The following is a 12,174-nucleotide window of genomic DNA, read 5'->3' as shown; positions in this document are numbered from 1 at the left end:
CAGCACCCGCTGGCACAGCAGTGCTCCTGCTGGAGGCCTGGATAGCCCCTCAGAGAGCTCTTTGGGGGGCGTGGGGAGCCCGTCCCCCCCAGGTCAGCAGGTCTGGAGGACACACAGACACACGGAGCCGTGTCTGGTGTTCCAGAGTGGGGACACTGCCAGTCCCAGTCCTGGAGGGGTACGCACCATGAGGACCCCGTAGGACCACCAGTCAGCGCTGTGTGAGTGGCCCTGGCGATTGACCACCTCTGGGGCCATGTACTCCACGGTCCCACAGAAGGAGTAGGCTTTCTTCTCATGGTCTATGGCCTCCTTACTCAAGCCAAAATCTGCACAAGAGAAAGCTGTCAGCAAACAGCCACTGCTCCAAACATTTCAAGCACCTCTGTACTTCAGGAACCAACCTTGCTGAAGCCCAAGGCTCTGTGGAACCCCTTACCTGTGAGTTTGATGTGTCCCTCTTCATCCAAGAGGATGCTACAGCAGGAATGGGAAAACAAGTTGTTAGTGTCTGTGGTAAGGGCTGGTGAGAACAAGCACAGCAAGGGATGGTCTGAGATCATACTTTGCCTTCCAGAATCCAAAGAAAAAGTTACCTGTCCCTTCTCCCAGTGCTTTAAGCTCCACCACCAGGACAGGAGTGGAACCAGGAGCAGCTCCCTCCTCTCCACACCCTTGGCTTCACAGTAAGGCAATGGCCCCAGAGGTTACCCCCGCCTTGATCCCCACATACCCCAGGCAAGGATAACCAAGCTGGAGTGGGCTCTGCAGAGCCCAGCCTGGCCCCTTCTCCCTCTGAAGACTCCCAGGTGCCTAAAGCTGGATCCTGGAGCCTGCCATGGATCTCTGCTCAGCCCTGAGCTCACACAGCTCCTGACTGCAAACACTGATCTGAGCAGCAGCAGCCTTGGATTGGCACCACCCCCTCCCGTCTGTCCACCCCCAGGACATCCTCCAGCCCCTCGGGAAGGCAGGAGCTGTTCCCTGGCCCCAGGCTGGGCTGGATGCAGGGCTGGGATCCTGCCTCAGCTGGCCACACGTACTTCTCTGGCTTGAGGTCCCTGTAGATGATCCCCAGGCTGTGCAAGTGGTCGAGTCCCAGTGCCAGCTCTGCCAGGTAGAACTTCACATCCTCCTCGGTGAACATGACCTGCAGGCAGGGGAGGAAAGCAGAGAGAGCTGGGCTACAAGGCCAGCAGCTCCCCTGCACCTGGGCAATGCCTTCCATATCCATGCTCCTCCCTCCTGTGCTTTCTAAGTTTTCCAGACTTCACCCACTGGTCATGCTTTGGATCAGAATGGACCTTAATGGATCCAGTGCCACCCCTGCCATGGGCCCGGACACCTCTCACTGTCCCAGGCTGCTCCAAACCCCTGGACAGCCTGGCCCTGGGCACTGCCAGGGATCCAGGGGCAGCCACAGCTTCTCTGGGCACCCTGTGCCAGGGCCTTACCACTCTCACAGGGAACAATTTCTTCCTTAATTCTAATCCAAACTGAGTTATTTTAGTTCTTGCTCTTTAGGAGATGCTCATCTGGGACCTGCCACCTGTGCTGGAGCACAGGGCTCCCACAACAGCCTCTCCTGGTGCCAGCTCTGGACCAGCAGCAGTTTGGAGGCTGTTTTCACCCTCTCAAGGACTGCAAGGGTCAGTCACTTCTCCCGGCCATAGGCAGAGATGAGCTGAGCCTCAGCAGCCCACCGAGGTGCCAGAGCATACCCACCTCTTTGGAAAGCCGAGTGAAAAGGTCACCTCCTCTGAGGAAATCCAAGATGAGGTACAGCTTCCCCTCGGTCTGGAATGCTGAAACACAAGCCAGAGCAGGAATCAGAGCCCTGCACTGAGGGAAGGCTCTGTGGTGTTGGATTAATCACTTAAATCCCAGTGGCTCCAGCTGGGCACATGCCCTGCGTGGTTCTGGGTTAAATGCAGGTAGGGCTGATGGGGTAAAGGAGATGGCCTGTCCTGCTGCTGAAATTGAAGCTCCCCACAGCACTCTGCACTGCAGAAAATCCTCATTTTATGGGGGTGTGGTTCCCTTCTGCCAGTGATACCCTCCTGAAAGGGCTGTTTTCCCAGGAGAGGCACTGGTCACCTTACAGGGAACAAAGCTGTCCTTGCCTTCCCCAGAGTCAGAGCATTAACCCTGCCAAACTCCAGCTTGCCTAGTTAGCTCTGCTTTCTCAGTTTCTCATGGTTTAATGTTTTAATCCCAGAGATTTGATGTTTAAACCTCCTCTCCCAGTCCATGCTCAGTTCCCCATTCCTGAGCTGCAGCAGGCAGTGGGAGCACAGATCCTTCCAGGAAAGGATTTGAGATCAGGGGATTGTGTTTAAAGGCAGCCAGAGCCTGCTGGAGCTGCAGCCCCTCTCCCAGCCCCCACTGAGCTCCACTCACCGTAGTGGAGTTTCACCACGAAGGGATGGTTGACATCAGCCAGGATGTCCCTCTCTATCTTTGTCCTCAGTCGATCCCTCACTGTGGGAACAGAGGAGCAGCTCAGGCACAGGAAAAGGCCCTGGGCAGTGCCCAGTGCTCAGCCCTATCCCAGCCTTAAGCACCAAGCTGTTTAAGCCAGTTGTTTTCCCACCTCCAGCATGATGCTCTTCAACAGATGAAAGAAAAGGAGGATAAAGGTGCTTCTTCTCCACCCAGCCCATCCCAGGGCCAGCGGAGAGTGCTGTGACATTTCCCCAGAGCTCTGTAAGTCACAGAGGGCCAGAGGAGTCTCCTTCCTACCTTTCAGCGTCGCCTTCTTGAGCACTTTCATGGCATAGAGGTGGTTGCTGTCTGGGGGTGTTATTTTTCTCACCAAGAAAACCTGAGGCAGAAGAACACCACATTCACCAAGTACTAAACTCTGCCAGCAGGAGCTGGATGCTTCCCAAAGTGGCAAACCCCAGAGTGTCCCTAAGAAGCCCAAGCTTTCCCATGGGGTTTCCAGGCACGTGCTGTGTGTGGACTCCTCTCACCCCCGAGGTTCATGCTGCACTTTCCTCCTCTCCAGCCTTCCACAGCTCCTGGGCTGGGGCTGATGCCTGGGACCTGTGACTGGAGGCACTGATGCTTCACTGTACCACTAAAGCCTCCTGGTTTGTCAGTCACATCAACTCCTTCTCATTCAGGTACTGCATCCTCTGGATTTTTATCTCCTTCCCTGATGTCTCATTCTACCTGGTTTTAGGCAGCATCAAAAGGACACCACCAGCAAGTGGTGGGCTTGGCAATGCTACTGGTTGGACTGGATGGTCCCAGAGGTCTTTTCCAACTTTTCTCTGATTCTGCAAAGCCACTGCTGCATTTGCCCAGGCAGCAGCACACAGTCCAAGCTCCCACTGTCAGCTGGTGACTGGCTGACACCAAGCTGATTGATGGTCTGTAAGACACCTGGATTATTGAAATAGATAAGAGCTACAGGCTACTTCCTTCCTCCTTCACAGAAGGGAAACTGGACCATAAACAGGAGCCAAACCCAGCCTGGGGCACACAGCAGCAGTTCTGAGAAGGGAGGAACAAGCCCAGGAACATTCCTGGGAGTCAGGAAAGTGGTTTTGTTGGGGATGGTTCCCTTCGTCACCAGAATCATTTCCCTGGCATGGCACATAGGAAGAAATGATCTCACCTTGCCAAAAGAGCCCTGTCCCAGCACCTTCAGGAGCTCAAACTGGGAGGGATCAGCCTTCTCAGAGCCCTCCTTCACATGGTGGGTGATGTTGATTTCCTGCACGACACCTTCCCCCTGAAACAGAGGACACAGGGTTGGCAGGGACCCCTGAGCAGCCTTTGGGACTATGGAACAAGGACTGCAGCTCCAGACTCACAGGAGCCACATCTGAGAGAGCCACAAAGGCTGGTGCTTGTCACAAGTATCAGCATCTGCAATCAATGTCAGGGTAGGGAGGACCAGGTAAATACAGAGCCCTCCCTGCCAACCACAGGAGCTGCTTTGAACTGCATTTCAGAAGAGTGCTTGAGAAGCACCTTCCTTTTTGAGGCATTGGTAGCAAAAACAGGAGTGTTTATGCCACTAAAAATCCCACAACACAAAAAATACGGCACTGTTGTCAAAACAGGGCCAGGGCTGGCAAAAATCAGACATGTTGGAGCCCATCTGCTCAGCAATCTGAGCAACTCTGCAACATAAGTCTTAGTGCATCTTCAGCACATACAGATGATGCTTTAACAGACTCCAGCCTTCAAGAAGATTGAGGGGAAGCCAAGGTCTCTGGCACATGTTTTGTTTAAAACACATTATTTTACTTAAAAAAAATAAAGAAGAAAAAATAGATTTAATCAGCATAAATAGAATAAAGTCACCAAGGGAGCTGGACCAGCACAGCCACAGACCCTGAGGTGATGCTGAAACACCTCCTATTCCCAGCAAAGCCTTTGGACCCAAAGGACAGCAATTATGCTCAAAACTGCATTAAACTCTGCTGGCCCTGGCCCTGGGGAAGCTGTGGCCAGCAGAGGCTGCAGAAAGCAAGAAGATGATTTATATTTTTTCCCTTGCAGAGTTAGGGGAAAGAAAACTTAACTTTGTTTTCTAGACCTATTCAGACACTTGGTCTGGAACCACCTCAGCAAAGCAGCTTTCAGAGGCAGGCAGAGCCAGGTGCCAGCCCTGCCTGTCCTCCTGCCCAGGGATGTGGTGCCCACCTGCACCGAGCTCCCTCCCCTCCCCACTCTCAGGCCGGGTTCCCTCAGTTTAAGGAGTGCCTTTGTTCCCGTGCTGGGAGCTCTGCTCTCTCCTGTGCTCTCAGGGCAGGGGCACAGGAGCTCCCTGGCATTGTCCTGCCTTTCCCTGGGCTCAGTGATCACAGGCAAGAAAGATCCCATAATCCCTTAAACAACACATTTTCGTGTTGCAGATGATGTCCAGCTTAGAGCAGCCACTTTGCACTTCTGGGTCCATCTGGAGGCTCAGTCCCTGCAGGCTGTGAGGAGCAGCTTCCCACCTCCAGACTGGAGCAGGAGCCAGCCAAGTTCAGCTCCTCCTGCCAGCTCAGCTCTCCGGGGAGAGACCCAAAAATGGACCCATTAGGAAGAAATTCTTCCCTGTGAGGGTAGTGAGGCCCTGGCAAAGGAGCCCAGAGAAGCTGTGGCTGCCCCTGGATCCCTGGAGGTGTCCAAGGCCAGGTTGGACGGGACTTGGAACGACCTGGGAACAGTAGGAGGTGTCCCTGCTGTGGCAGGGGTGGCACAGGAGGGGCTTTAAGGTCCCCTCCAGCCCAGACCATGCTATGATGCTCCTACCACAGAAACACTCTGAGAAACCATTTGATATCTTGCTGACACAAAGGATTTTCCCTCATGGACTCATCCACTAACGTGGAATTCAACACTCAGGATTCTTGTGGCAGTCTGGCTGGCAGCACACACAAATCTCCAGCACAAAAGCACCCGTGTGCCACTGAGGCCACCACAGTGAGTGCCACCACAGCAAACTGTCCCAGAAGGCAGAGAAACAAAAGCAAACCAGAGTGCCCTGAATATCCATGGGAAAGCATCAGGCAGTGGCAAGAAGGGAAGCAGAAAGAGGGGGCAGCAGAGGTGACAGCAGAGGTGACAGCAGAGGTGACAGTGGTACTGACCGGGCTGGCGAGCTGGCTGGGGGCAGGCAGCTGAAGGCTGCAGGGCTTGGCTCGGTGCTTCCTCTGCAGCCAGAGCGTCAGGAACGCCCACACACGGGGAGCTTTGGGGTCCCTCTCCATTGTCCCATCCCGATCAACATCGCCCGGCCCCGGGGCTGGGGGCTCTGGGGGCTCCGGAGCAGGAGCACCAGGAGCTGCAGGAGCTGCAGCAGGAGCAGGAGCTGCAGGAGCTGCAGCAGGAGCTGCTGCAGGAGCAGGAGCTGCAGGAGCAGGAGCTGCAGGTGGCTGCACCGGCAGCAGATGCGCAGTGGGGACAGGACTCAGTCACATGCAGGGAGGTTTATGCTCCCCCCCCAGCAACAGCACTTGTGGCTTGGGCTTTTTTTTCTTTTTTTTTTTTTTTTTTTTTAGGTTTGCTTTTTTTTTTTTAAAAAAAAAAAACCAATCTCACAGCTCCTCGCTGACGTTTGAGTTCCCTGCCAGACAAGACACTGACAGAAAACACACACGGCCTCCTGAAAGTGATTTCTGTCTAATGCTGCCTGAAGTTCACGTCAAGCTGGGAGCTTTGGGGTATTTCCACAACAGGGGAAATTGTGAGAAGTCACTTTCCTCTCTAAAACAGAAGAGACAAACTCACAGGAACCCACCCAGAAGAGTGAGGACACCTTGGAGAGCTGCAGATCTCTGCTCTCCCCCTGGCACAGGGATGAGGGGACACCCACGATGGGATTCCCCTGGAAATGCTTGGATTTGCATTCAGTCCTTCTCTTGCCTTATGCTGCACAAGAGCCCTTGCTGTGGAATCTGCAGTTATTTATCTGAGAACCACCCTGAAGGTCCATGTGAGGTGTTTCTGAACCCACCACGGCTCAGATTATTGGCAGGACAGAGCAGAGGGATTTAGAGGACTTGTTTTGCCTTCTTCCCCTCCAAACCTGTTCCCCTTTGACCTGCAGCAAGACCCCGGAGGGTGCAGGTAAGAAAGAGACCTCTTGAAATGAGACACCCACACAAAAGGAAACAGTCCCGTGTCTGCTCTGATTTCTGAATCTTTCCTGAGAGTGCAGAGGATGGAACCAAAGACACAAATTATGACTGTCCTGCCCCCTGTGCCCCCACCACGTGCTCTATGAGAACGGATAACGAAAGAAACAAATGACTGAACAGCAGTGAGGCAGCTGGGCCCAGCCCCACGGAAAAGCACCTGCAGGACAGCAGGAGCCTGGCTCACAGCAGCACCCCCCGGGAAGGAGACACCCTGAGCACCCTGTGCTGCCCCGATAAACACCCACTCCACAGCAGCTCCACGTTCTCAGCGTGGGGAGCAGTGAACACCCTGTGCGTGGGCCTGGCAGGAGCTGATAAATCTCCTCCTGACCCAGACAGTTTTTCATGGTGTGTTACCAGCGTGGGAGACGAGCCTCAGAAAGGCAATAAAATCTCCCCTGTACATCCACGCAACCAAAAGTGCCCGTCCTGCCTCACTGACAAGATCAGAAAGCCACAGGAGACACAAATGACAGCACGGAAAGGGGGTGGTGTGGGGAGGAAGGAGGAGGAGGAGGATGAAATCAAGTCCAGGATGTCACGTGAGCACTGAGCAATTGCTGCTCTCTGCAGCAGCAGTCCCACAGAGCTGAGAGGGGCTGGCAGGGGAGGCAGGAAAGGGTTTGGCTTTCAGAGAATCCCTGCGAGCTCTGCTCACACCCTCTGTGTGGGACAATGCAAGTGAAATGGGTGAGTCTCCTCCAGGTGCCCACTGCAGCTCTCCTACCTTGTCTGCAGAGTCCACGAGGTCCTTCTCTATCCAAGTGATGTCAGGTTTTGCCTGTGGGACAATAAGCAAACGTCAGCACAGAGGGGCTGTGATTCTCTGCTAAAGTTTTCCCAAAGAACTTGAGCAGCAAGACCAGGTGAGCTGTTCACAGCCACTGGGGGTGTCCCACCAGTCATCGTCCTCAGGATGTGATTCTGAGCTGTGTGGTGGCTCCAGGAGAGCAGCTGGAGCCAGGTCCAAGTAAATAAATTTATATTGATTTGATAAACTCAGGGTGACCTAGACGTGGGACAGGAGATACAGAGAGGGAGAAGAGAAGGAAAAGCAAGCCCTGAGGGAAGGGAGGAGCTGTGTGAGAACAGTGAGATTAGAGCGAAGAATTAACTAATTTTCAGCTCCAGAAGGACTGAATCAGATCGAAGGGGGCCCTGCAGTCACCTCTTCCCTTTCCTCCTCTGCACTGCTGTGCCCTTGCAGGGGGAGCAGCTGGAGAGGGTGACAGTCCTGCTGCTCCAGGGTGACAAATCTGCCAAAGCCACAGCTGAACCCTTCCACAGCTGAGCAAAAGTGATCACGAGACCCTCAGCAGACCCTGCCCCAGGGATCCCTCCCATCCCCCAGGAAAGCAGCTCCATCCTGGCTCCTTCAGAGCAGCCCCGGGCTGGGCTGGGCTGGGCTGGGAGGATTGGATTCCCACAAGCTCGGATCTCTGCAGGTCCAGCACTCCCAGCACCTGCTGTCACCCACAGCCTCCAGAGAGACATTCCCACAGATTCCTGCACTGCTGGGAACTGAGATTGGCTTCTCCTGGAAAAGAAAAGCCCAGGAGGTCGCTCCAGTCAGAGGAGGAGACAAATTCTGAATGTCCCTGTGCCGCCTTCGCAAGGCACAGACTGAGTCACCCCAGAGCAGGGGCTGGGGACACACGAACAGGGGGTTTTCCCAAGCTCAAAATACAAGTCCTGTTTTCTACTTTCCCCCTTTTTTGGAGGGAGGATTTTACAAGGCAGAAGCCAAGAGACAGGTTTGTTTTTGCTCGCGTTTTGTCACTTTGCCGGTTGAGACCGTCACATCTAAATGCAAGAAAAAAAAAACCCACCCTGCAAAAGCTCGAAACAGATTCTGCTCTTGGCATTTCACTTCCTATTCATCAACAACTAACCAGAAGCTGTTTTAATTTCTGTTGCTTCAACACATGCTCTGGTCCCAAAACACTCCCAAAATCTGGCAGCACCTAGGAAAGACACTTCTTAGAAAGCAGTCATACCCTCCAGAATGCCTTTTCCAAAAGAGTGCTTAATTAAACCTGGATAAGGTCTGGCTCCGTAGGATCAGGAATTCCCTGATTCCTTGTGTCCTGCAGAAGAGACAGAGCCCAGCACTGCAGGCAGAGCAGGTATTTTATCACACACTTGCCTCCTGGATCCTTGGCTTGCTGCGGAACAGGAGCCTCAGCATCTCCAAAGCTTTGGGCTTTATCCTCCCATCCTTCCCCAGCGGTTCCTGAGCTCGGAGCCCGAGCAGCACCGAGAGCAGCTCGGTGTCACCAGAGCCCTGCTGGTGTCACTGGATGTGTTTTGGGAGTTTTACTGAAAGGAAGCAGCGGTTTCGATGGGGAAATGCCTTTGTGTGGCCATGGCTGCACAATGCAGCAGCACAAGAGAACACTGCATGGCTTTACGGGTGCTTAGGCATGGAAAGAGCCATCAGCAAATCTCAGTGGGCTTTTCAGGAGGGACAGTTCAGTCCCCCGTGTCACACACATGAAAACAGGCACAGAAAGAGCAGTTTTAGGTAGCAACGAGCAACTGGGAGCCTCAGCAGTTTTCTTCCTCAAAATTTCTCTGCCCCTGCTCTGAGCAGCACAAATGCTGCTCAGGGGCAGCCACAGCTGCTCTGGGCACCCTCACAGGGAAGAATTTCTTCTTATATCTGATCTAATTCTCTCCTCTTTTAGCTTGAAAACATTCTCCCTTCACCTGTCACCGTGTGCTGTGTGGAAGAGGTGACATTGCAGGGTGGTGGCTCATGCTGGCTCTGAAGTGTGAACTCTGTGGCTGTGAATTCTGTGTGAACCTGCTGCCAGTGGCACCTCAGCCCCAGGACAGACGATCCCCAAATCTAGCTCTGCCAGACCCAAACAGCTCCCAGTGCACAGATTAAAGGTCCTGTAATCCAATTCTGTGGAGGAGCAACCTGCAGCCATTCCCAGCATCAGCTCCATAAAACAGGACACTGGCTGGTCCCACAGATTTCCATCAGAATCTCCAGGGCCTGCCTTTGCCTCCTGCCAGGATCCATCTGGGAGGGGAGGATCAGGCTTTCACACACAGGAAGGTGATGGTGTGAGGAACTGCTGTTTGAGTGGGGACAGCTGGCACAGCCACAGGGCCCCAGGGGCTGTCCTGGCAGAAACCTGGCAGAGGTTTCAGCTGCTGCCCAGGAAGGATTGGGTGAAGACAACCTCAGACCCCTTCCTAAGTGTCAGCCTTGGGAAGGAATGTGGGAGCTTCACACTCCTGAACTTTTGCATGAAGTTATTTTATGTGACCTGCTCTGGAGCAGCAATTTCCTCATGGAGCAGCAGCTCCTGCTCTGCAGGGAGCCTGGAATCAGAGGGAGCACGAGGTGCTGCAGCTCTGCAGAGGAAGCCAGGCTGAAGTTTGTGGAGAGCAAAGGCTGCTCTGTATGGAACTTTTTTTTCAAGTGGTGGTTCTCAAAAAGGGGAACAAACAAAGCAAAGAAACCTCCCCAGTCACTGCCTGCTCTCCTGCAAAGGCCTTTTTTGGGCAGGGCTGGCCCTTGGCCTCATTTGCAACAAAAGAATTGGCCAGAACCTTGTACTTCTGACTGCACTTGTGTGGTGGATCCTCTTCAGTGCTCCTGGGAGCCCCCAGCCTAAACAATCCTGTGGGACACTGAGCAGACACACAGCCCAGGGAAGGGAAGGGTTCAGCTTGGGGTACCCGTGCCTTGGGGCCACAGAGTCTCTGAAAAGAAGAGGGAGATTCTTGGAGCAATCCAAGAGGATCTGCAGGGACAGAGAGGCTTCCTGAGCCCTTTAACTCCACTGAACAAGGACACTGCTGACAGACAAAGCCTTGGGGACACGGGGCTGAAGAGGAAGGGACACCACGGGGTGGCTCTGAAGGTGGAAGTCCTGCACAAAGTCACTGCTACAAACAAACACAGCCCAGGAACTGGAACTTCTCAAGGAGGGGACGAGGACGGGGGTGGATTCCTGGCAGGAGTTTGCAGGAAGGGATCACTGACAGGGAGCAGGGCTGCACATTTCACCCCACACCATCTCCAAGGTGTTATTGGTCTCCTGAAAAACAAAACCAACCAAAAATGGGAGAGGGAGGAGAAACCAGAGGACACAGCCAGGCCTCTGCCCAATGGGGTTAACATGGTGTTCAGAAATCCTCAAATTCTCAAATCATCAGAGCCCTCGTGCCCAAACCCTTACACAGCCAAGGCAGCTCAAGAAGGGTCCAGCTCCATCCTGGCATGGAAAACATCAGGAGCCTCCTCATGCATGGCTTAAACAAAAACCTGACTCCTGGAAACACTCTGCATCCTGCTGGGGGCAATTCCTCCCCACTCACAGAGCCAACCCAACAGTGTAAATTACCCTGGTGACTCCCGGGAGGGACTCTGCTGCTCCTGCAGTGACCCTGGCTCCCCACAGCGGGGGTTACAGGCAAACCCCTAAAGAGGGAACAGTGCCACGGGACAGGCAGTGTCACCCTGGCACCCCCCGAGCACACTCCAGCAGGTGGCACTCGGAGCATCTTCAACGTCCAAAATGTGTTTCTCATTTGAAACGCGATGGGGGAGCCCAAAGCCCATCTCAGACCCTCGTCATAAACACCCGTCTGGGAAGATTCAGCACCCCTGAAACAGAGGGATCTTGGAAATTATGAAGGGATGAGGGGTTTTCTCAAGCAGAGCCTGAGGCTGAGGAATGGAGGAGGCAGAGGGTGGCTCACACAGCTGAGCCCCTGTCCTTGTGCTTCACAAAATCCTGCTTGATCTGCTCAGTTCTTAACCAAACCGTTTCACAGGGAAAGCAGAATTCTGCTTTATGTCAGAGGGCTCAGGTCGGTTTTGGGATGGAGAGAGCAGAGAGGCTTCAGCACAGGCAACCCCTCAAACCCCCGGGCTCCTCCTGCTCCTGGCTCTATCCAGGGCTATGTTGGCAGCAGATCCTGAAAGTTTCTTAAAAAAATAAATTAATTAATACAATTTCTCCACCCTTTCCAAGCACCACAAGCTGTAACTGGCCAGGATCAGCTGACAATGAGCTGTTTGGGCTAAAGATACAAGCTCAGGCAAAAGATGTTCCCAAACTCCACAGACACTTCCTGATGGCTCCAGTGCTGCTGCAGCTCCAGAGCTGAGAGAAGAGCACGGGGAGCCAGCAGGACTTTGCACCCAATGAAACGTGACACTGGAGAGGAGAACACCTTCAACAGGCAGAGATAAGGAATTACTCACTTCTGCAGCTTCCACAGAGCAAATCAGCCTCCAGTGTGAAGGAGCAGAGGATGCAGCCTCCCCTCCCTGCACCCTACACAAACCTCCCAGCAGGGAGGGGAGCTCTGCTCTCAGCAAATTCCAGTCAGTAAAACCAGGAGAGCCCGTCCCAGGCTGTTCAGACACAGGATCCCACTCTGGGGGAGCAGCACTAAAGCACCACCTTCCATCAGGACTGGGGCAGCTCTGCTGCTTGCATAGAAAAACTGAAAACTCTTTTTAGCTCAATTATAAAATACAACACCGGTTTCACAACAA

The 12,174-nt window shown here is 53.7% G+C and overlaps 1 protein-coding gene across 3 annotated transcripts in view; it reads right to left on the bottom strand.

The window, feature by feature from the left end:
- RPS6KA1 (ribosomal protein S6 kinase A1) overlaps positions 1-12,174 on the bottom strand; it is a 29,452-nt gene that overhangs the window by 5,816 nt on the left and 11,462 nt on the right. The window contains exons 1-9 of one of the 3 annotated variants that reach the window (XM_014890554.2): positions 8,794-8,935; positions 7,375-7,428; positions 3,626-3,742; positions 2,743-2,824; positions 2,401-2,481; positions 1,726-1,805; positions 1,044-1,150; positions 440-477; positions 187-329 (exon numbers count right to left, since the gene is read on the bottom strand). In XM_014890554.2, coding sequence (XP_014746040.2) covers positions 187-329; positions 440-477; positions 1,044-1,150; positions 1,726-1,805; positions 2,401-2,481; positions 2,743-2,824; positions 3,626-3,742; positions 7,375-7,428; positions 8,794-8,835 — 744 coding nt within the window. In that variant the 5' untranslated portion in view covers positions 8,836-8,935. Of the gene's footprint in view, positions 1-186; positions 330-439; positions 478-1,043; positions 1,151-1,725; positions 1,806-2,400; positions 2,482-2,742; positions 2,825-3,625; positions 3,743-5,597; positions 5,927-7,374; positions 7,429-8,793; positions 8,936-12,174 lie in introns of those variants that run through there. The other 2 variants (XM_014890553.2, XM_088178253.1) reach the window with 2 other exon arrangements.

The sequence above is a fragment of the Sturnus vulgaris genome, chromosome 24 (assembly GCF_052056855.1).
Source record: "Sturnus vulgaris isolate bStuVul1 chromosome 24, bStuVul1.hap1, whole genome shotgun sequence".
Lineage (NCBI taxonomy): Eukaryota > Metazoa > Chordata > Aves > Passeriformes > Sturnidae > Sturnus > Sturnus vulgaris.
This window is presented reverse-complemented; position numbering and strand designations above follow the sequence as displayed.